General features: G+C 43.3%; 1 protein-coding gene across 11 annotated transcripts in view; it reads left to right on the top strand.

The window, feature by feature from the left end:
- The window catches only part of plecb (plectin b), a 187,079-nt gene that overhangs the window by 50,247 nt on the left and 112,684 nt on the right, over nt 1-24,148 (top strand). For 2 of the 11 annotated variants that reach the window (XM_045704632.2, XM_045704627.2), the window contains exon 1: nt 11,680-11,857. The exons of the other annotated variants lie outside the window; for them this stretch is intronic. In XM_045704632.2, coding sequence (XP_045560588.2) covers nt 11,830-11,857 — 28 coding nt within the window. In that variant the 5' untranslated portion in view covers nt 11,680-11,829. Of the gene's footprint in view, nt 1-11,679; nt 11,858-24,148 lie in introns of those variants that run through there. 11 annotated transcript variants of the gene reach the window in all.

The following is a 24,148-nucleotide window of genomic DNA, read 5'->3' as shown; positions in this document are numbered from 1 at the left end:
CGTATGCGCATTGCTGCGTTTTATAATGTGAAGATATAGCCTAATAGTTGATCAACATTTTAAGCTAAACGTTCTGATCTGTTGCATCAGCCTCATTGCTTTTCAAAACATTTTGTTTTAATGTACAGTGATTGTATTAGTTTGGGATCTATCGTCCCACAACATTCTCAGTCTGTTTGGAATATTTATTTCTCACACAGAATGACAAGCTGACCAATTAGAATACGTCAACTTTTGTACTATGGGGATAGTAGATTGACATAGTTCTTTTAATATCTTCAATATGCGTCTTGAATTTCGATAAGGACACGTGCCAATGCATCCCCAGTGTGTCTGTCTTCACTTGTAGCCTAATTCAGAGCTGCAATGCCTGTGAAAAGGACCCGATCACATGACAGTAGGGGTGAAACGGTTCGGTACAGGGTCCACGGTGCACATTTCGGTACGCACTGCGAACCGAACATACATTAATCATATATTATAGCTAGGAAAATATATTTCATTGTAAAAAAATATTACTGCATAAACCAATGGCGTATAAATTAAAGTGGGAAAAATTTCCACACAGTAATAAAGTAAAAGAAAAAAAAAAGTTGTCTTGTAGCTGTATGCAGCTCCGCTCGTTAGTTATTTCACTCCAGCGAGAACAGAGCTGAGAGAGCATCGTAGCAGCAATTAGCATGTGAAGGAATTAGCAGTTAGCTAAATGCAGAGGAGCAACAAAGCAAGCATTGGCGAGCCAGAACTAGAAGACGCCCCAGTATCATTCAGGTCTGCCGTCTGGGAACACTTCGGTTTCCCCGTAAACTATAACGGGGATGGCCAACGAGTGGTGGATAAAACTCCTACAACATGTAGGCTCTGTTCATTGCCGATAGCCTATACGAGTAAGATGACTACTCATTTGCGCCAACATCACCCCAAAGTGCCAATCGGTGGGACTTGGCGAAAAAATTAAACGGCAACCACTTCTCTGTGGTAGAGAATGAGGGGTTCAGAAACATGTTTAAAGTGGTCGAGCCGCGCTTCACTCTTCCTTCCCGTACGCGTGTTGCCCAGACATTAATACCTTCCTTATACAAAAAAACTAAAGAACACCTTGAGAGTGAGTTGTCAGAAACGTGGTCTGTTGCTCTAACACCACACAGCTGGACGTCTAGAGCTACAGAGAGTTACCTTACTGTGACGGCTTATTTCATTACGGCAGAGTGGGAGATAAAAAGCCATGTCCTTCAAACACGTCCCCTTGAGAGTAGTCACACCAGTGTAAACTTGGGGGGAGAGCTAAGGGAAGTAGTTGCAGTGTGGAAGTTGGAGAGGGTTAATGTAACGATTCCTGTGACCACTGACAACGCTAGAAATATTGTAAATGCAGTTGCACTAGCCGGATTGGGGCCACAGATAGGATGCTTTGCTCGCGTCAATAATCTAGCATCTCAAAAAGCAATGTCAGTGATTCCAATCTCTCTCCTCCAAGCAAAGATCAGGAAGGTGGTATCCTTCTTTCATAAAAGCACAACTGCTGCACATGTTTTCAAGACAAAACAGGAGATGCCGGAGCTGCCAAACCACAAACTAATCCAAGATGTCCCTACTAGATGGAATTCAAGACATGAAACGGTTGAGAGATACCTCGAGCAGAAAGTTGCGGTGTATTCTACACTGACTGATCAAGCTGTGAGGAAGAATGTCAAAGATATTGTGATATATTGTTAAATTCAGCTCAAGGGCACCACGGCCGAAAGGCGCAGATTTTTTTTTGTGGGCATTACGGCAACACAAGTGGCCATGGCCGTCGATGCCGCCGGGAAATTCGAGGCCTGGTGAGCGGTCCACTACATTCTGAAGTGCCTGCTACTGCCTATTGTATTGTTTATTTTTTGTCCGTTTATTTTTGGCACTAAATCATTTTGTTTTAAATACTGAATATATATTTTTTAAAGGTTTGGGGCTGGACCAAAAACATCCGGGACTGAAGCCCCGGAAGCCCAGACCTAATGACACCGCTGGATTTGGATAACTTTGGCAAATTACTGGTAGCTTTGCAACCCTATGTAAGGGGGAATCCCTGGGTCTTACGTGAGTGGCATGCAGGGAGGTACTCCACATACCCTGCCTTCCTGAAGTTCCTGCACCCTCATTTCCTTAGCGCCGGAGGTCAGTCAGACCAAGAACTGCAATACTGAACTCCTGGTAACAACAGAAAACATAACAAACAAGTGTGTTATTTCGCTTGTACTTACCAAGTGTATACACTATCATGTAGTTTCAGTACGTGTGCCCATGCCTAATAAGTCTGGATGGTATTGTTTAGGATTTCATATATTCCGATTTGCCTCAACCAGATTTCAGTTAAGAAGGGAGGGTTCCTACATGAGGGCCCCCTCCCTACCTCCCCACACTAGCCTGCTCGAGATGTCCCGATTAGTCCTTACCAGGCGTCCGACCAGGAGGGGCTGAAGAGGCCCTACTGCAGGGCTCCTCCCACTATCCTGCCAAAGACAGTTTGACCCAACCCCGCCAGGTGTGATATAAGGAGGGGTTGGGGAGACCCTGCTAGAGGGCCTCCCCCTTACCTCCCCATACCCTCCTGTCAGAAATTATTCAACATTCCCCTAATTGGTAATTATAATGATAAAGGTTAAGCTCTTTGATTAGCTATTTTGAAATGATTTTTTTTCTTAGCCATGAAGCTCTAACTGCCCTCATAATAACGTGTGCTATTTAGCAGACACTTTTGTCCAAAGTACAGTGCTGCGAGGCTATACATGTTATGGTCCCAGTGGGAATTGAACCAACAACCCTGGTGTTGCTAGTGCCACACTATTACCAACTGAGCCACACAGACCCACAGTCGGTAACAGTACTGGCCCCTGTTAGCTCCATGTGATTGTGTGGAGTGTTTGCACTGGGTTGTGCCCTCTCACTGTGCTGGGCTAGTCCCTGAATGGCATCAAATACCTCAGCCTCTTTCAGAATCCGAGTGCTGAGACTTGACCTAGTTTGGCTGAAAGATGTTGGCGTGCCTAACCCCCTCTCACTATTGCATAAGTCTAAAATACTCATAATGCTATTTGACTAGATTTTTAAAATCAGTCAAACACATTGGTTGAAACAATATGTTTGAGTTAGTTGAAGTCATATACTTTACTGAGGATAGGCCTTGAATGTCAATTGAAATGCTATTTTCTTGGGTGTTACTTAGGCGATGTGTAAAGCCATAACAAAATGTACAGACAAGTATCAATATGAAAGGAGTTTGGGATGGTTAGTAGAGTTGAGTGTAGCCTATGATCTTCAATGTGTCGACCTGAAGCTACTCTACCATCATCGAGACAATGTGAACAGAGTGCCGTGCCAATAACAAACTGACCCTGGTCAAATTACCACCAGTCTGATGATGATTACAGGGCGCTGTTAGACATCGGTCTATCACTACAAGTTTGACTTTTCAGTCAGACTTCAAGAGGCACCGCAGTAGGATATGTGATGAATGTTGGCTCATTTTTTGTATTTTTTATTTAACCTTTATTAACTAGGCAAGTCAGTTAAGAACAAGTGATTATTTACAATGATGGCCTACCCCAGCCAAAACCTAACCCGGACAACACTGGGCCAATTGTGCACCGGCCTTATCAGACTCCTTATTTATTTATTTAAACTTTATTTAACTAGGCAAGTCAGTTAAGAACAAATTCTTATTTATAATGATGGCCTAGGAACAGTGGGTTAACTGCCTTGTTCAGGAGCAGAACGACAGATTTTTACCTTGTCAGCTCAGGGATTCAATCTAGCAACCTTTTGGTTACTGGCCCAACACTCTAACCACTAGGCTACCTGCCGCCCCAATCACGGTCAGTTGTGATACAGCCTGGAATCGAACCAGGGTCTGTAGTGACACCTCTAGCACTAAGATGCTGTACCTTAGACCACTGCGCCACTCTGACGATAGAGTGAGAGAGGGGCGGGGTCTCCTGACCTGTGGGTGTTTGCTTAACCCTTTTCCTGGCCCTTTGTGGTGTGTGTGTGTGTGTGTGTGTGTGTGTGTGTGTGTGTGTGTGTGTGTGTGTGTGTGTGTGTGTGTGTGTGTGTGTGTGTGTGTGTGTGTGTGTGTGTGTGTGAGACTAAGTTTGACAGTGTTATTTTACAGCTGACTCATCAGCCCCAGTGTATCCTCCACACACCTCCTGACTCATTAGGAAAGACACAAAAGGGTGAGGACAGACAGCTTCCCAGCAAGGCATGTTCTGGTTGGCCCTTGGCCTGGGTTCAGGGGACTGGGGTTCACATGACCTTACTGGTGGTCCACACTGACCGCACAGTTTGTTTGTTTGTTCCAATTGCCTGCTATATCTCTCCAATAAGTCTTCTTTCTTGATTTCCCTTTATCTTCTTCAGTTTCATCAGTTGTTGAGATGTTGTAGGATTCCTCCTGCAACATTCTTCATACTCAGGAATGCAAAGTACAGATTAACTTGGCATCATTGATCTCACTTGTTACTGTAATTGTGGAATCAGCTGTTTTGACACAATTAGTAGAAGTTAGTGGAGCAGCTAGCTTGCTAAACATGGCGGGGATACACCTGTGTGTGTGCTGCTGTGAATACAGTACTACGCTGTGTCTATTGTGTGTCTGTGTATATACATGTACAGTGCCATCAGAAAGTATTCTTACTACTTGATCTGTTCCATATTTTGTTGTTACAGCCTAAATTCAAAATGGATTCAAATCAATTTTCTTTCTCACACACAATACCCCATAATGACGAAGTGAAAACACATTTTTTGTTGTTGTATGAAAATGTATTGAAAAGTAAAGACATAAATATATATTTTTTTACATAAGTATTCATACCCCTGAGTCAATATATGTTAGAATCACCTTTGGCAGTGACTATAGCTGAATATTTCTTGGTAAGTCTCTCTAAGAGCTTTCCACACCTGGATTGTACAATATGTGCACATTATTCTTTTTACATTTTTTAAAATTATTCAAGCTTTAGTCAGCCATTTTCAGTTCTTGCCATACATTTTCAAGCTGATTTAAGTCAAAACTGTAACTAGGCCACTCAGGAACATTCAATGTTGTCTTGGTTAGCAACTCCAGTGTATATTTGGCCTTGTGTTATAGTTCATTGTCTTGCTGAAAGGTGAATTTGTCTTCCAGTGTCTGTTGGAAAGCAGACTGAATCAGGTTTTCCTCAAGGATTTTGCCTGTGCTTAGCTCTATTCAGTTTTTTTTATCCCCCAAAAAACTCCCTAGTCCTTGCCAATGGCAAGCATACCCATACCCATAACATGATGCAGCCACCACCATGCTTGAACATATAAAGAGTGGTACTGTGTTGTGTTGGATTTTCCCCAAACATAACGCTTTGAATTCCGAACTTAAAGTTAATTTCTTTCCCACATTTTTTGCAGTTTTACTTTAGTGCCTTATTGCAAACAAGATGCATGTTTTGGAATATTTTTTGTTCTGTACAGGCTTCCTTCTTTTTTTTCTTTTTTTAAACATTTATTTAAATAGGCAGGTCAGTTAAGAACAAATTCTTATTTACAATGACGGCCTACACCGGCCAAACACGGACGACGCTGGGCCAATTGTGCGCCGCCCTATGAGACTCCCAATCACAGCCGGTTGTGATGCAGCCTGGAATCGAACCAGGGTGTCTGTAGTGACGCTTCAAGCACTGAGATGCAGTGCCTTAAACCTCTGAGTAACTACAATGTTGTTGAAATCCCTTAGCGGTTTCCTTCCTCTCTAGCCACTGAGTTAGGAAGGACGCCTGTATCTTTTGTAGTGACTGGGTGTATTAATACACCATCCAGGGTGTAATTAATAACTTTACCATGCTCAAAGGGATATTCTATGTCTTTGCGAGGCATTGGAAAAACCTCCCTGGTCTTTGTGGTTGAACCTATGTTTGAAATTCATTGCTCGACAGAAGGACCTTACAGGTAATTGTATGTGTGAGGTACAGAGATGAGGTAGACAATAAAAAAACAACTATTATTGTACACAGCGTGAGTCCATGCAACTTATTATGTGACTTGTTAAGCAACATTTTACTCCTGAACTTCTTTAGGCTTGTCATAACAAAGGGGTTCAATACTAATTGACTCAAGACATTTCAGCCTTTTATTTATTTATTTATTTGTAAAAATGTCTTAAAACATAATTCCACTTTGACATTATGGGGCATTGTGTGTGTAGGCCAGTGACACAAAATATGAATTAAATCCATTTTATATTGAAACTGTAACGCAACAAAATGTGGAAAAAGACAAGGGTTGTGAATATTTCCTAAAGTCACTCTGTGTGTGTGTGTGTGTGTGTGTGTGTGTGTGTGTGTGTGTGTGTGTGTGTGTGTGTGTTTGTGTGTTTGTGTGTTTGTGTGCATGTTCAGGGATTCAGTGAATCAGATTCTGGTGAGAGTTTTGAAGGAGGAGAGACAACAAAGACAGGAAGGAAAAGCCGCAAGAGTTTTTTTGTTGTTGAGGAAATTGTAAATTGTAGCTGTTTTTATGGAATCTGATATCAGATGAAAGGGCAGTATTCTGTACATGGGAGCTACTGTAAAGCCATGCCCCCTTGTGTATGAAGTGGCTGTTTGCTTTTTTTAATATGAGCCTGCCTCAGTCTGGGCAGAATGAAAGGAATTCTACAGGAAGACATGGATAGTCTGGAGCTTACTCCTTGAACTGGAGATTTACAGATGCTGTATCTTAATTTGATCATCCTGGTGTTGCAAGAAATGCAAACGTGTAGTGTATTCAAGGTTTAAAAAGGCTTCTAAAATATATAATTTCCAGTAAAAAATTTGACTTGATTTGCCCTAATGAAAAATGTATCAACCCCCCAAAACATTCTCCATTAATTATAATCCACATAGCTATTCTCATTTCCTGTGGCTGCAGGACTATTTTCCTTCTGTGTGAAACTGGCTCAAATTAAGATATGACATCTGTACATCTATAGTACTGTACCTGCACTGCTGTGGTGGGTCTAGTAGAAAACCAGGTTATTTTCCTGGTGATGTTTTAATTGTCAATCCAAGTCAGCTGTCAATAGAGTTGTTTGCAAAGCCAATAAATTGTGTCAGGGATGGGGAACGTTGATGGGGCTGGGGGCTATAGAAAAATCTGAACTCGGGGGCCGCAGTTGCTCGCGGGTCTGCGTACCCACACGTGGATTTTGCAATTTTATAAGTAATTTCCTGCACCTCTACACATTTTGTTGTAGGGTGGAGAGAAATGTTTGCTGTTTTTTATATGACATCTTAGTGAGACTGACTAACAAAATCAATTGGGGTAATTCGACTATGATTACAACGTTTTTAGACAGCTGGCCACTAGACTAATTTACCGATCTGAAAGATGTTAGTCACTCAGTTAGCCCATGTCAACTATCAGTGTCTGGTTGTGAATCAGTAGTTTTTCTCAATCATGTGTATTCTACTATTATAACCTGCAACAGTAAGTTGAGACCCCGACTGAAGGCCTTCAAAAGGGGGTCATGCCAGTTACCCATCCCTGAATTATGTTATGAAATCCAGAGGGTTCAGAGGGCAAGGATTCCACAAAATAGGACAGAATTCCTGTGCAACAATGCAGATGTAGGATATCTGGCTAGTGCTGAGTGGTTTAACCTTTTATTTTTACATTATTTTATTTTTTTACAATTAATTGACCTGACAACGGTTTAATTACTTGAATTCCAATTTTGTTTAAATGTTTTTGTGAGCTGAGCGCACCGTTTCTCTAGAGAGAAATCAAATCATTCATGAGAGAAATCACGTCAAGAACGATGTGGGACGCTGGGCAAATATTCAACCGGGTTCAGCGCAGAAATGTGGTAATTCACTACAATGACCATAATCCATTGCACTTGTTCTTCCCTGCTTGATAGTTGTAGTACAGTATGCATCTACTTTGAAGAACTAGTCAAATAATTTTGTCAGACAGCTCTGCAGCATACTTAGGCAGCTACTAGCTAGCCAGCTAGTGACTAGCCTAGCTAAATAGGATGTCTCAAAGACAGTACAGTATGGGGCGCATAGAGATAACGTTTGGATGTCTGGCTGGCTGGCTGGCTGGCTGGCTGCTTGCTTCTGCTTGAGCAGAGATGAGATGATGAATTTAAGGTATGAAAAATTATAAATGAAGTAATATACATATTTATTTTTTCCTTATAATTTCCTCGTTTTCTGTTGATGTCTACGCAATGTGGACCTGACAAAGAGAATGACATGTTTTCAATGTTTTGGCAATTGATTGTTCACTATATTGGGCTTTGGAATTTCCAATAAAAAGTTCTTAAATCATTTTAATGTCATTATTTGATAATTAGATATATTTTTTAAACCTAACCTAAATCGAACCCACCTCAAAAATCCCTCCGCACTAGGCTATATCTGGCTGACTTGTCATCACTCAGTCTGTTGCTTGGACCATTTTTCTGCCATCTACTGTTGATTTGAGGACATCCATTTCCTACTATGGTTTCAAACATAGACCAATATGTTTTTTTGGGATCCAATTCCTATTGATTGATTATCAGTTATTATTAGCCGACACAGATATCTCGGTAAAAGGCCAATATCGGCCAATAATATAGGTGAACCGATATATCGCTCTGAATAAGATGGGGATTGGGGAAGAGTTGCATTGGAGAGCAGAGGGTTCAAATGAGCCAATTGGAAGTGAAGATTAGCCTACGACTAGTTGGTCAGGGTAGTACAGTATGAGGGGCCAAGTTTGTTGTTTGAGCCAGGACATCGGGTTTAACAGCTCATGAACAGGACCTTGATTTACTGTAATGTTCTATCCGAAGGCAACACCCTTTGCAGGGCAGTGGCCCTGATCGACATCTCATTACTCTTAAGTTATTTACCCAAGTGTTTGGCTTTCCCATTGATCACTGATGGTATGGTGGCAGTCAGAATGTAACAATAGCGCTTTGGTAGATGCTTGACTTACTGGGAATGGTTAATAATCAGTGAGCAGACAGACAGACAGACAGACAGACAGACAGACAGACAGACAGACAAGAGCCCATCGATTCCTCCGCTCAGCTGCCAATGACAGGAGGGGGGATGCGTCGCTGCCTGCTCTATCAGGGAAAATCCGAACGTCCTGTTCAGTTTTATCTGATCCATTCCTATGTCTAGTCTGAGAGTCCTGAAACCACAACAGTAACCCTGTGATTTACCACTGATGATCGCTATCATACTCTAGTCAGCTGGCTACTGAAGCCAGTCAGCTGGCTACTGTATACTAGCGGAGGTGGCTACAGTGTTTTGGCGTGTAGAACGATGGCTGGGTGGCTGCTGGTCCCATTGTCTGGTATTGTTTATGTCTTCTTGTTTTGGTGGGGCAGGGAATGGGATCTCCCATCCGACGGTTGTCCTTCCCAGTTTATCCCAGTTACTTCATCTGGGAATCCCATCAAACACTCTGGCCTTGATTCTGAGGACGATGTTGATGGGTGTGAGTGTGAGTGTGTGCGTGTGTGTAGTTGTGTGTGTACGTATGTGAGTGGGATATGGAAATACTGCCTTAGATATCAAAACACTGTCCCTGGATAACCTCTCAAGGATAGCTTCTTTTGAACGATCTCTTATGTAGGGGGATTTTAAAAGCATTTCAGTTGGCCTGAACAGAAAAGGTTGAGAACCCTTGAACTAGTTAGTAATAACAAACTTTTAAGTGAATATAGCCATTGTCAGCAATATCCTATTACTGTTGAACAAACAATGCTGAGTCATGCACTCATACATCTTTATTAGTTCAACTCAACATTTCCAAAATGTCCCCACATGGGATTCAGACCTGCGTTCCTGTGGTTTCACGTCAATTCCCAATTTCCCACAACCACTCTGCCACACCAGCGACACAAGCTTCCTGAAAGCAGGACATTCCTTTGACATGGTCATCACTGGTAGGAAATGCATCACAGGACTGTTTTCCACCTCTGTCGTCAAGCTATTCACAGTGATTGTGAGGCCCAGGGGAGCAGTAGACAGTACAGTAGATAAACATAAGGCATGTCCCTCCACGGCTGCAGGTTAGGGCTTTCCCTGGGTGAAGTGTCCCTCTGCTGGTGGTTAATATGTGATCAGGACAGAAGCAGAAACAGGGTGCAGCTGGGTTTTACTCATTAGTGCGCACCGTAGCAAAATGTTTTGCCACGGAAAAGGAAGAGATTTGTTTGGTATTTTGCAAAAACATGTTTTTTTTTTATGGGAGATTACAATAAATGGAATTGGACGAAAACGACAAACATTCTCCGCGTTTAAAAAAATAAAATCGGCCACAAAACAAACAGTCACGTCCCTCACCGCCGTAACAATCACATCCCTCGCCTCCGTTAACCCCTCCACTCCAGCTGGTGTTACTAAGATTTGTAAAAAAAGATTTGTCTCCGTCTTTTAAGGTCAGTGTTTGCGTTCTGCTGCAGTCATACTTACCTTGTGCTGTGCTTACGTACGGTGTGCCATTTAGGCCATGATAACTGTAAATGGTTAACTGCGTGCACATAGCATCGTCAATCTCCAGCTGCTCAACACTGCACCTTTTTGAACTACACCACCGTGAAGCTACACGTGTAGTAACACACCTGCGCTGCAACTGCTACACGTTCTTTAGTGTTACAGCGACGTATCAATGCTGATGTTGCGCACTACACCTCTCTGCTTTGTACTTACTCAATATAAAGGCTGCACAAAGGTCAAGAAACAACGTCTAGCCCTACCCCTTGGACTTACATAGACTTGTATAGATCCTAAATAATTGGTTGGGCACAAGCAATATGGTCTAAAGTATCCGTTTAGTTTACTAGAGGGCAAGGTGGAGCTATTACCATATTTCTTACACCTGTCTAATTCTTTCACATCTACATGTGGTGTTTAGGTTAAGGGGCTAGTAGATTGTTTCTATGTAGGACACATTCTGTATTCTACTGCATTCCCAAACAGACTGTATCCCCCCGCTCCGTCAGTAGGGCTGGCAGAGGGCCATGCCACTGAACCACTCTGTCACTGTGCCAGAACACTTAACCACCTCGACCCTCCGCCTCCATGGAACTCTGTGGTGATAGTCTCCCCCCCACACACTGCTGCTTTCATCAAGGCGTCCTCTGTCTGTCCATCCGTCTGTATCTCCGTCTGCATGTCTGGCTATCTGTCCGTCTGGCTGTCAGTCAGGATATAGACTTCACTCTACCACAGGATCTCTCAGGAGGTGCAAACTGTTTTAACGCCGCTAGCTAAGCGCTGAACCGAGCAGTAGAGGATGGCAGCTGGGGATGTCGTCAAAGCATTGCACTTGTCTCCTTATAATGAATCATGAGCCTGCGTCTCACGTCTCAAGTGCACAGTGTCAGTGGTTGGCTGGTTTGCATTTGTCACTGAATCGAATGCAGAACTATTTTCTCATTCTGCATTCTTGTCCTGTTCTTTTGAAGTTTTTTTTATTCCCCGCTGGCCTTTGTTGCTGATGTGAATACCTCGCCTCTCTCAAAGCACTTGAGCGCTGCATTGACACACTCATACACACACACACACTCTCTCTCTCACACAAGCGGTGCTTACATGGGCCTTATGAGTGAGGGCGGCTCTAACCTGTGAAGGGGGGAGGGGGACTCCTATTCTGTGGAACTACGAGGCGTGACGTGTTAGAAAGGGAGAGGACGATAGACAGAGAAAGACAGAAACCAGGCTGCACAAACTGAGATCAAGAGACAGGGAGAAAAGCAAAAGAAACGCTTCAGCAAGGAATCTCAAGAGACCTAGCTCCTGCAGTTCCAAAGGTCTCAGGAGCTGCTAAGGCATGTCTTCTCCCTACTCCTCGACCAAAGGTAAGACAGCGGATTGTGTTAGTGGGTACAAATGTGGAACGCTGAAAGTGAAGAAACCTTAGAATGGTGGAGGAAACAAACGCAGGTGCAGAGTATGCGTGACAGACCCTCTGGACTAGCCGGGGAGTATAGACACCATAGCAGACTAGAGCCAACACACGACCGGTGTCTGTCTGTCTGTATCCAGGGGCTGCATACTGTAGGCCAGGGGAGTTCAGATCCTTCTGCACCGTATTTACTTCACGGTTACAAAGGCATAAGGTGTGTGTGTGTGGGTGTGTGTGTGCGCGCACGTGTATGGGAATGAGATATGGGGAGATGCATGTGTGGTCTCTCTGCACATCTACAGGGATTAGTGCATAAAACTTGATGACATCAACAACCATAATGTATTGAGCCTGGTTCTTAAAGTTCAGCCTGGCTGACTGCCAATGGGCTGTTTTATGCTACAGTACAGCTAGTTTACTGTGTGCTCCTTCTGTCTGTGCTTGCAGGGTAGACAAGACCGCAAGCTTGAGTGCTGGTAATGGTTGTGTATACCTTTTACTAATTAGGGGTCTTGGTTTTGTTGTCCTTATACCTCTGGCTTGGTCCTGTATGTGTAACCTAGTCAAATGGTATGATGTGATGATTGATGTTCTATTTCTAGACTGCCCCAACAAGCAAAAAAAGGGTTATTTAAAATGTCATAAGAATCCCAAGCCTAATCGTTGATGTGAGTGACTCTGTTTGCTGTTTTGCAGGATTAAGCAACACTACCCACCTGCCCTCGATTTCCCCTCCACTACATACTAATCTGTCTACCTCAAACACATACACACAGTTGAAGTCGGAAGATAAAATACACCTTAGCCAAATGCATTTGAACTCAGTTTTTCACAATTCCTGACATTTAATCCTAGTAAATATTCCCTGTCTTAGGTCAGTTAGTCCTAACTGACTTGCCAAAACGATAGTTTGTTAACAAGAGATTTGTGGAATGGTTGAAAAACGAGTTTCAATGACTCCAACCTAAGTGTATGTAAACTTCCGACTTCAACTGTATATACACTACCGTTCAAAAGTTTGGGGTCACATAGAAATGTCCTTGTTTTTGAAGGAAAAGCACATTTTTTTTGGTCAATTTTTGTCAATTAAAATAACATTGTTAATGTTGTAAATGACTATTGTAGCTGGAAACGGCAGATTTTTTATGGAATATCTACGAAGGACCATTATCAGCAACCATCACTCCTGTGTTCCAATGGCACGTTGTGTTAGCAAATCCAAGTTTATCATTTTAGAAGGCTAATTGATCATTACAAAACCCTTTTGCAATTATGTTAGCACAGCTGAAAACTGTTGTTCTGATTAAAGAAGCAATAAAACTGGCCTTCTTTAGACTAGTTGAGTATCTGGAGCATGGGTTCGATTACAGGCTCAAAATGTCCCGAAACAAAGACTTTCTTCTGAAATTCATCAGTCTATTCTTGTTCTGAGATTAAGGCTATTCCATGTGAGAAATTGCCAAGAAACTGAAGATCTCGTACAACACTGTGTACTACTCCCTCCACAGAACAGCGCAAACTGTCTCTAACCAGAATAGAAAGAGGAGTGGGAGGCCCCGGTGCACAACTGAGAAAGAGGACAAGTACATTAGAGTGTCTAGTTTGAGAAACAGACGCCTCACATGTCCTCAAATGGCAGCTTCATTAAATAGTACCCGCAAAACACCAGACTCGACGTCAACAGTGAAGAGGCTACTCTGGGATGCTGGCCTTCTAGGCAGAGGTGTAAAGAAAAAGCCATCTCTCAGACTGGCCAATAAAAATAAAATATTAAGATGGGCAAAAGAACACAGACACTGGACAGAGGAACTCTGCCTAGAAGGCCAGCATCCCATATATATATATATATATATATATATATATATATATATATATATACACACACAGAATGCAACAAGGCCTATACAGACAGATGGATGCACTACACTGTGCACACATACACACCCGCTTGTCTGTCAAAGGTCCAATAAATGACAGACCTGTTAAATGACATGTTGTTTCAATCTGTTTTTGACGAATATAAAGTTTGTCTGAACATGGCCTACAGTAACACACAGACACATACTGCTTTCTCTATACTCTTCACCCTCTCACCCTCTGCCTTTCTCAATAACACCCCCATCATTAAAACTCTTTTGTCGATAGCCCTCTCTCTGCCTCCCTCTCAACTCATTGTATGAAAAGGCCCTGGGGGGGAACGCAATGAATTGATGAAAGACTTGAGATTCACTTCAAACTAATCCAGACCAGACCAGTCCTTTATGGGAACAGCTGGCATCAGTGCTGTACTGTAGAGGTTAAGTGAGCTATTTAGGCCACCGTTACTGGCTCCTCTTCTAAACACTAAGCAGTTACCTCTCCAGATCAGCCCGTCTGTCTGTCCTACTTAATCTGAGGCTGCAGCTGATTCCTAGTCTAGTGGCCACTGGCAAGGCTCCTTCTCATTAAGAGTATTTTAATGGAGAGTGTGTACATGTGCGTCTGCGTCTGTCTAAGGGTGAAAGGTCCTTCTGTGTCTCCTTCGAGACCTCCCATGGAATGGAATAAGGAGCGTGTCTGTCTGATTTTTGTTGTGGCTTTGAATGCCAGTTGAGTTTAGGAAAAGCCTAAAACTGCAGTCTGACTGAGATTGCAGTTTGGCTGGTCGAGGCAGAATGCATTCAGAGAGAGGGAGAAAGGGAGAGAGTTGAGGGCTCGGTGTGTGTGTGTGTGTGTGTGTGTGTGTGTGTGTGTGTGTGTGTGTGTGTGTGTGTGTGTGTGTGTGTGTGTGTGTGTGTGTGTGTGTGTGTGTGTGTGTGTGTGTGGGTGTGTGTGTGTGTGTGTGTGTGTGTGTGTGCATTTGGGAATTATTGGATGACAATGGCCAAGGGTGTGTTTTTCTCCACCAAGTCCCTCCAGTGTTGCAGTCTTTCTTCCTACTGGTATTGATGGGCGTTACAGTAAACACCAGCTCTGAGGAACATACTGCCAATGGGAGCATATTATGGAGAGTTTCTGATTGTCGTGGGTTAGTGGGTGGGTGGGTGGGTGTGGGCATGTGCATGTGTATAATGGCACGTGAATGTATATGTGTGTGTTTCCCCAGAGAAGAACATTTCTCAATAAAGTAGGGTATATTTAAGTCAATAATACAAAGTTACAATGTTGTTTTTTTTGTTGACATGCTCCCTTGAGGCTTGACAGGCTTGAGTCTTTCTGGCCCTTGTGCAGCTGGTTTGCATCCTTCCAGGAGTGGTGACTATCCTGGAATGTTCCAGTGTAGGAGTAGTTAAGAGTTCAGAGAGTAGAAGTAGTTAAGAGTTCAGATTGTTCCCCTCCCAGATTCTGATTGTGCTCTTTGATTGTTGTCCATCTCCAAAGTGCACAGAACAGCCCGTCCGTCACCCGTAACATCCCCCCCCCCCCCCCCCACACACACCCACAATCATCACTCACTTGCCTGTTCCCAGATCTGTCTGTTCTGTTTTGGTTTAAAGGCTAAAGTAGACAACAATAGGGTATATGGGCACTTGCTGCGTTTTAAAAGGTAGATGCCCAGGTAAATTATACAGTGTCATGTCAGTAAATGGCTAGGTGTCAGTATTTGACTTGATATTTGAAGTAGACCTAGTAACCTTTGTCTCTAGTAGGGAAGTAATATTGAACTTGTATTAGTAGATCATGTCTACATTGATATACAGTTAGTAGTAGATTATACCAGTATAATTATACTTCCATTTGGGGGGATGAAAAGTAAGCCTATTGACTTATGGCCAAAGCGTAATATGTCACATTTTGAACACATGGCTCTACTCTTTTATCCCAGTAGGTGGCAATGTTGGCAAGTCATCCAGGCCTTGTCATGGTGTGAGGTCTCAGTGCAAACTAGGTTGATGTGTCAGGAGGATTATATAGAGTGCACACTCCTACAGCGACCATAAATCTATCACTGAAGCATCTACTACTAACCTATAGCCTAGACTCCTCAGTATCACGAATCCCTTCTGAAAGCTCAAGACTTGTTGCTTACTCTACTATTCAATTATTGTGTTTGTTTGCAAAAGTCAGATGTGAAAGATGCATTTTAACAGTTCAGTTGTAGTCTGATCCCATTGTTCTCTTTTAACGGAAGGAAGAACGGTTCAAGATTTACCCTGGAGGTTTACTCCTGCCAACTACGGAAAGTTCAACCGCCTCTCACACGGATGGGTTCTGAGACATAAGACTTTGAAAGAGTCACAGGTTGTTAAAATTGACATGTTTTGTCTTGGTATGCTTTACTAGTTGCGAACATATTGAAGATTTACATTGCCTATACCTAGTAAAAAAAAAATGTGTTCAAATAATATGCAATGAACTAATGAGTTCTTCTTCTGTTGTTTGAATCATCAGAAGGAAGGGTGGGACACCGGGGTCTGCTGCCATCTGTCTCAGTAGAAGTACAATACTCTAATAACATGAACATACCATAAGGGATAGAAGGAATCCACATAAAGGCGTAGGTAAATGTCGGAGAAAATGTCGGACAGATAATGTTATTGTAATGGTTGGAAATTATGTTAGCGGTGGTGCTGTTTTGCATTTGCATTTGCTGGGATTTGTATACGAGATGACAGGACAATGTGTACAGATGTAGGCGTGCAGCCTTTCAATTTCTTTGCCAAATCTATCACAATGATGCATTGAGTTTCAGGCCAGTGTAGTTGTGCAGGGAGCTGCCTTGTATCAAATAGTTAGGGGATAATCGAGTGTTTCAAGGTGAACAGCGATGGACAGTGCGGTAATAACAGTTGTCTCCAAGGTGGCGCATTTGGGAAATGGAATCACTGGCATGTAGATATGAAATTCCTTACATGCGCATGCAGGAACATGCACACAACATGTGTTAATCATACTGAAACATCCCTGTAGCAGTGTTGTTCTTTTATGCTGTCTTGAAAGAGAGGCCCCTCTAGTGAAGTTGAAAGGCTGGGTTGTGACTTGCCCTGTTCCCAGACCACTTATACTAGCATCTTACAACTCTCTGGAATGGTTCACGCCCCTTCTGACCTGTGCAGGTGCTGTAACACCTACTGTAGATGAGAAACACCTGAGTGAGAGGACTTGCTCAAAACGGGAGACTGGGAGAGGTCACCACCATGATGCAGTATTGGTAGAGCTGCATGGTTCTTTTTCTTTTTAGGATGGGTGGTGTAGATAAAGCAACACATCTGCTCTAACTTTGGACTTTGCATCCAGTTTCGTGAAATCAGTATGTGAAGAATGTGTGTGTGTGTTTAGCAATTTACTTTCAAGTATCTAGAGTCAACAGACTCATGACTGTACATGCGTTTACATGTCTTTTGCAGACCCTCAGAAAGCAGCAGGCGGTCTACAAAAACATGTAGAATGGAAGTATAGTTAGAGATAGCATGCTGATAAAGTAACAGTTGAGGTGCATGGTTGAGCAGGCCATGAACTACAACCCTCTTGCTAGCCAGGCTAGAGTACACTCTTAGAAAAAATGGTTCCAAAAGGGTTCTTCGGCTGTCGCCGTAAGGAGAACCGTTTTTGGTTCCAGGTAAAACCCTTTTGGGTTTTATGTAGAACCCTCTGTGGTAAGGATTCTACATGGAACCCAAAAGGATTCTACCTGGAACCAAAATGGGTTCTTCAAAGGGTTCTGCTGTGGGAACAGTCGACAAACCCTTTTAGGTTCTAGACAGCACACAGAGTGTGTAGGTGTCATTTTAGCACCTGAGGGCATGCAATTCATCATGCAACAACCTGGGCACACCACGCATGTGTCCTCTTTCTGCGAGACAATCGAAGGTAGGTTATTCTGAAAGTAAATCCATCTGGTTGGCATTCAATTCTTCTCTAGGGAGGCTGGTATCACTTTCCATCCACCAGTGTTATTACAGTATGTCAGCTCATCTTTATTCTTGCGAGCCATTATCAAATCTTAAGCTAGCTATGAATCTCTCTGGGAGAGACTACCTCCACCTTCCACCACAGGATAACATTTGCCCATATTGTATAATTGTCTAAATCCTCCATGAGATCGAAGTATGTTCGTTGACTTTGATGTGTTGTCTCTGTTGGCCCTAATAGGTTACTGTACCACTACTCTCTGGGGAGCTCAGAGTTGTCAGGGGAGAAACATGATAGGCTGCTGGCCATAGATTTACTATACCGTGCTTTTCTCTCTCTCTCTCACACTCTTTTTCTCTCACTCTCACTCGCTCTCTGTCTCTCTCCCCCCCCCCCACAAATCCACACTCTGAAGGACAAAATGTGAACACACTGCAACTCACACTGTTGCCCGTAGCCTCTTCTGGGAGGGGGTCTGAGAGGCCCACATACTGTAGGCTTTTCTTATATGACCAGCGCTGAAATGAAGGAGTGAAGAGAAAGTATCATCTGCCTGTTGTTTGAACTGGCTCTTTCTCTGTTAGAAGGAGCGTGTTTGCTTTGCTAGGTACTCACAGTGCAAAACAGGATAGGGCGAGACCCAGTCCAGCTGTGCTGATAAGCGAAGGCAAAGTAAATGTCACCTCTTGCAGCGACGGTGACTGGTGACATGAGAAAATGCTAGATATTAAGAGCCCAGAAAATGTCAGGTACTGTATTAAAACGAATTGGTGCGCAGGTCGATCATTTTGTTCATGATATGTTGGGTTATAGAAATAGCCTAATGCAGGAGGACTCAAACCTTTTCTAACGCAGTGTATCCTAATGCTGTTGAGTTGACGTGGGCTAAAGGCTTAGCATCTCAACCACCACTGAACCACTCCCCTCTGCAATCATTCGCAACCGTAACCGCCATGTGATATTGTAATTGCTCTGCTGCGCTGTAACTTTGGGTGTGGTGAATTTGTTGTTCTAAGACGCCGCGTTAGAAAAGGAAAACAAACATGCGTTACCAGATGGTGCTCTTGGATTATTGAGTCGCGTTTATAAATATCCTCCTAATCTTTTACCTTGGTGTTGCACGGTTATCTTTGGGACAGATCCTTGATTTACAACAGCCAATGACACCAAATTGTAGTGATGTTGGCTTTTTTATGAGAGTAATATGAGTTCTAACAGCCAACTCTATCTATTTGGCATGTTGTCTTGAGTTGATGTTGTGTAATAACTCAGTTCAACTGTGTTATGGACAGAAGTTAGGACTGCGACATTTAGGACTCCAACATTTATAGACTGCTAGTGAAGGTCCCACCTGCTCTTCTCATAAGAGGAAACACGCTGAGAAGGAGCTGAACCATAGAAATAGAATTCCAGTAATTCTATTTCTAAGGGCTCAACTTACGGTATATTAAAGCATAGTTAGGTCATGGGAAAGGTCTCTGAAGTTTCTTCGTCTCTGCAAATACACTACATGACCAGAAGTATATGGACACCTGCTCGTCGAACATCTCTTTCCAAAATCATGGGCAATAATATGGAGTTGGTCCCCCCCCCCCCCTTAGCTTTTATAACAGCCTCCACTCTTTTCAGGGAAGGCTTTCCACTAGATGTTGGAACATTGCTGCGGGGACTTGCTTCCATTCAGCCACAAGCGTTAGTGAGGTCGGGCACTGATGTTGGGCAATTAGGCCTGGCTCGCAGTCGGCGTTCCAATTCATCTCAAAGGTGTTTGATGGGGTTGAGGTCAGGGCTCTGGGCAGGCCAGTCAAGTTCTTCCCCACTCTCGACAAAGCATTTCTGTATGGACCTCATTTTGCATGGTGGCATTGTCATGCTGAACCAGGAAAGGGCCTTCACCAAACTGTTGCCATAAAGTTGGTTAGCACAGAATTGTCTAAAATGTCATTGTATGCTGTAGCGTTAAGATTTCCCTTCACTGGAACTAAGGGGCCTCGCCCGAACCATGAAAAACAGCCCAGACCATTATTTATCCTCCACCAAACGTTACAGTTGGGACTATGTATTGGGGCAGGTAGCATTCTCATGGCATCCGCCAAACCCAGATTTGTCATTCAGACTGCCAGATGGTGAAGCGTGGTTCATCACTCCAGAGAATGCATTTCCACTGCTCCAGAGTCCAATGGCGGCGAGCTTTACACCACTCCAGCCGACGCTTGGCATTGCGCATGGTGATCTTAGGCTTGTGTGTGGCTGCTCGGCCATGGAAACCCATTTCATGAAGCTCCCGACAAACAGTTATTGTGCTGACGTTGCTTCCAGAGGCAGTTTGGAATTCGGTAGTGAATGTTGCAACCGAGGACAGACGATTTTTATGCTCTACGCGCTTCAGCACTTTGTGGCTGAGTGGTTGTTGCGCCTAAACATTTCCACTTCACAATAAGAGCACTTACAGTTGACCGGGGCACCTCTAGCAGGGCAGAAATTTGACAAACTGACTTGTTGGAAAGGTGGCGTCCTATGACGGTGCCACGTTGAAAGTCACTGAGCTCTTCGGTAAGGGCATTCTAATGCCAGTGTTTGTCTATGGAGATTGCATGGCGGTGGCTCGATTTTATACACTTGTCAGCAACAGGTGTGGCTGAAATAGCCGAATCCACTAATTTAAAGGGGTGTCCACATACTTACGTTTATATATAGTGTATATATTGCTTCACTTGAGTTTCTGGTGATTTTTCTTGGCATTGTTACTTCCTATAGTGTCCTTGCGTTCAGCCTAAATGTACACCTTTACCATTCATCTCTCCCTCCAGCACATCTGTATAGGTGGTTTGACTCACTTCATGGTTGACTTCATAGCTGTCAGTCATTGCCATTGGGCGTCGCCTGTCTCTCCTCACCTCCATAAAGATGGTATGAGAGGATTTCAGGAACTGCTTATTTTCCCTCGCTCAGAGCATACACTTAGAATACACGTTATTCAATGTTTAAGGAATGCCCCTCTTTGCTTTCCTCAAAAATAAAATAAAAATCTGAAAAATGTACAAGAATTGTACTGAAATATTGCAGTCGTAGAGCAAAAAGAATGTTCTCACGCTTCCAGTTAAGAGATGCACTACTTCCATTTGGATTATGGCTGATCTATCCCTCTACGGTTGCTATAGGGTTGCTATTGAACTAGGGTTGCTATAGGATTGCTATTGAACTAGGGTTGCTATAGGGTTGCTATTGAACTAGGGTTGCTATAGGGTTGCTATTGAACTAGGGTTGCTATAGGGTTGCTATTGAACTAGGGTTGCTATAGAGTTGCTATAGGGTTGCTATTGAACTAGGGTTGCTGTAGGGTTGCTATTGAACTAGGGTTGCTATAGAGTTGCTGTAGGGTTGCTATTGAACTAGGGTTGCTATAGGGTTACTATTGAACTAGGGTTGCTATAGGGTTGCTATTGAACTAGGGTTGCTATAGGGTTGCTATAGGGTTGCTATTGAGCTAGGGTTGCTAAAGGGTTGCTATTGAACTAGGGTTGCTATAGGGTTGCTATTGAGCTAGGGTTGCTATAGGGTTGCTATTGAACTAGGGTTGCTATAGAGTTGCTATAGGGTTGCTATTGAACTAGGGTTGCTATAGGGTTGCTATTGAACTAGGGTTGCTATAGAGTTGCTAAAGGGTTGCTATTGAACTAGGGTTGCTATAGTATTTTAACCAGAGGGTCTACTTGATGTATTTTATTTGCCCGCTTACCTCACTTTTCAAAATGTTTCAACTATTGAATATATCTTTATATATTCTCTATTAGGCTGCTATTCACACATCTGCTCAAACCTAACAACTTACATTGACTGCTGGGAGAGCTGTACTGTAGGTTATAGTAGGTCATTAAGATGGGTACTACACACATGATAGTTGGTTTAAGGATTCAGTTAAAGAGCTTCGGGATAGTTCCCTTTCTGGTTCTCCAGCTAAAGCCTGCAGAATGGACAGACCCTGCTATGTTGCTGTCTCTGACTACTGTGTCCCTGGAATCACAAAGAGCTCCCTTGTGGAGAGATCAGCTCATAGACAGTCCATTTGATGATAGCTAGAGAGGAATGACAATGTTGGAAAGTTACTGCTGATATTGATGTCCAGAGCTGTTAAGAGAAAGGACCCTTTCTTTTCTCAGCCACAAACAAGCTAAATAAATTACAGCAATCTGCTTCTACGAATGGCAGTTCTTCCAGGAATTTTTTTCCCCTCCTGTTCCGCTCAGCGGAAAGAATGCGACTGATTTATTCTCTCCAGATGGAGAGGTTTTTATGGGCAAAATGTGGATAATAAATCTCCTTATTGTGTGTTCATTTGTGCTGTGCCCGCTGTGCCTGTGTGCATACTTTTGTGTGTGTGTGTGTTTGTTGGTTTAAATGTTGACTATAAGTTGATTTTCAGGACGCCTGTCTAAAAATATAATACAACGAAGCCTCTTCAAGCTGCAATGCAAATTCTACTCAAGTCACTGCCAGTAAGGAAGGGTATCTTGTGTCAGTTTTGTTTCGGGGACGGTTGCTGGGGCAACAGCCACGTTCTTTCGACCTCAGCCACAGACAGTACTGTATTTGCCTAGTCTGTGTCCCATTTACAGGCGGCGTCTCTATGGCAACACGTGGATCAGCATGACCACTCCCGTGTGTGGTTTTGTAGTCGCTGAATGTCGCTGAGTCATAGCACAAACATTCCCAAGGTTTTTATTGTGCTTTTGCTCCCTCAACACCGACTCAACTGCTGCCCTTTTGTTTTACTGTGGGACACTTTTGAGTGTGAGACTTAGTCTTTGTCACCCAGATCCTTCCTCTACTGTAGCTTTCCCCTGCTGTGTAGTTGAACTTCATTAATCATATCGACACTGTGGAATGAATGCTTCCCTCTGGTCTGGCGCAGCCGCCGGGCTCTGGGTGGCGCAAACGGGCCGAGCCCGGTGTTGGCTGGCACTCCCGGCCCGACGGACATTTTCTCCCTGCTCCTCCATCTTAGTTCCATTTCAAACTCCGACAGGAAGTGCAGGAGATAATCAATAACACTTATCACTCCAGAAACGGCCTTGTGAATAGTGTAAGAAGAAGTTCATGATATGGTATTGGTTGTGGTGTGTCTTATGCAAACAATGTTGATGCAACTCTTAGTGAACAGTGTCCATGTTATCTTAAGCAATTCCACACTGCTCTTGTGATTAAAAATGGCAATAATGCTACAGGCGTTTCTACATGTTCAAATGAGACCCAGAGTTGGAAAACCTTTATAAAAGAGTCATCACCAGTGCAGTCTGGGAAAGCAAGTAGAGACAGGTCTGACGCCTGCACAATTATTTTAGTGTTGAAATTTGCACAATGGTGTTTAACTTATCTTTCCTATCTTGATCCTATCCTTCAAAGTGCGTTGTTAAATCCACTGAGAAGGCATCCAGCCAAGTGCACTGACTCATATCCATGTGTCCCAAATGTGTTGCGAATGTTATCTTCCAGCCCAGGTCCTCTTCAAAAATGTTAACAATTTGGGTAATCCTTCCTCAGCCACTCAAAACAAAGAAAGTATTGATTATTAATACAGGTTTTAACTGTTATGGAGGCTTGATTAAGGGAGGATATCTGGATCTCTTGTCACTTTCTCCCTAGGCCTCAACACTCCTTTCAGCCTCCAACTGTCTGCAGAAGAACAGAATGTTTCTTTTAACAACCTGGACAAGGCCTAAATGCTCTCCTCCATGAACTCAGGGATGAGTAGGATAGAATAGAAGAGAGGCGAAGATTGACTGTGGGGTGAACTTGGGTAACAATGCAATACTGCATTGCTGCTTTTACTGAGTAAGACTGGGTATAAGCGAAGCGGGCCAGAATCACTCCTTGCTTTTGTCCCTCCTCTAGTTTTCTCTTTGCCTCTCTATCGCTCCATGACAATGTCCGACCTTCGTCTTAATCAACAAGGCTGAAATTTGTGAGGCCTCCAGGGACAAGGCGCCCTGTGTGTGTGTGTGTGTGTGTGTGTGTGTGTGTGTGTGTGTGTGTGTGTGTGTGTGTGTGTGTGTGTGTGTGTGTGTGTGTGTGTGTGTGTGTGTGTGTGTGTGTGTGTGTCTGGTCTGACAGAGTGTTTCTGGAACAATGTGTGTGTGTGCTCTTAGATGTATGGGGTAATGAGAGAGAGAGAGGGGCGGGCAGGCAGGAGCCAGAGGAGGACACATTGGTTCTTGGCAAGGCCTCAGATTTATGGTGTAGGTCTACTCAGATGTTGCTTTGTCTTTATGGGCACATTGGGCATAAGATGAAAAGAAGCCCTTGTTCCATCCACCCCATCCTTCTCTTCCTTGTCACATCTTGCATGCAGTGTGGATCTACAAGACAAGACGGGCAATAGGATTCACATGGGGGAGAAGAGTGGTTCAATTCT

The sequence above is a fragment of the Salmo salar genome, chromosome 02 (assembly GCF_965601325.2).
Source record: "Salmo salar chromosome 02, fSalSal1, whole genome shotgun sequence".
Lineage (NCBI taxonomy): Eukaryota > Metazoa > Chordata > Actinopteri > Salmoniformes > Salmonidae > Salmo > Salmo salar.
The sequence above is the reverse complement of the archived record's forward strand: the minus strand, read 5'-3'. Positions and strand labels throughout refer to the sequence as shown.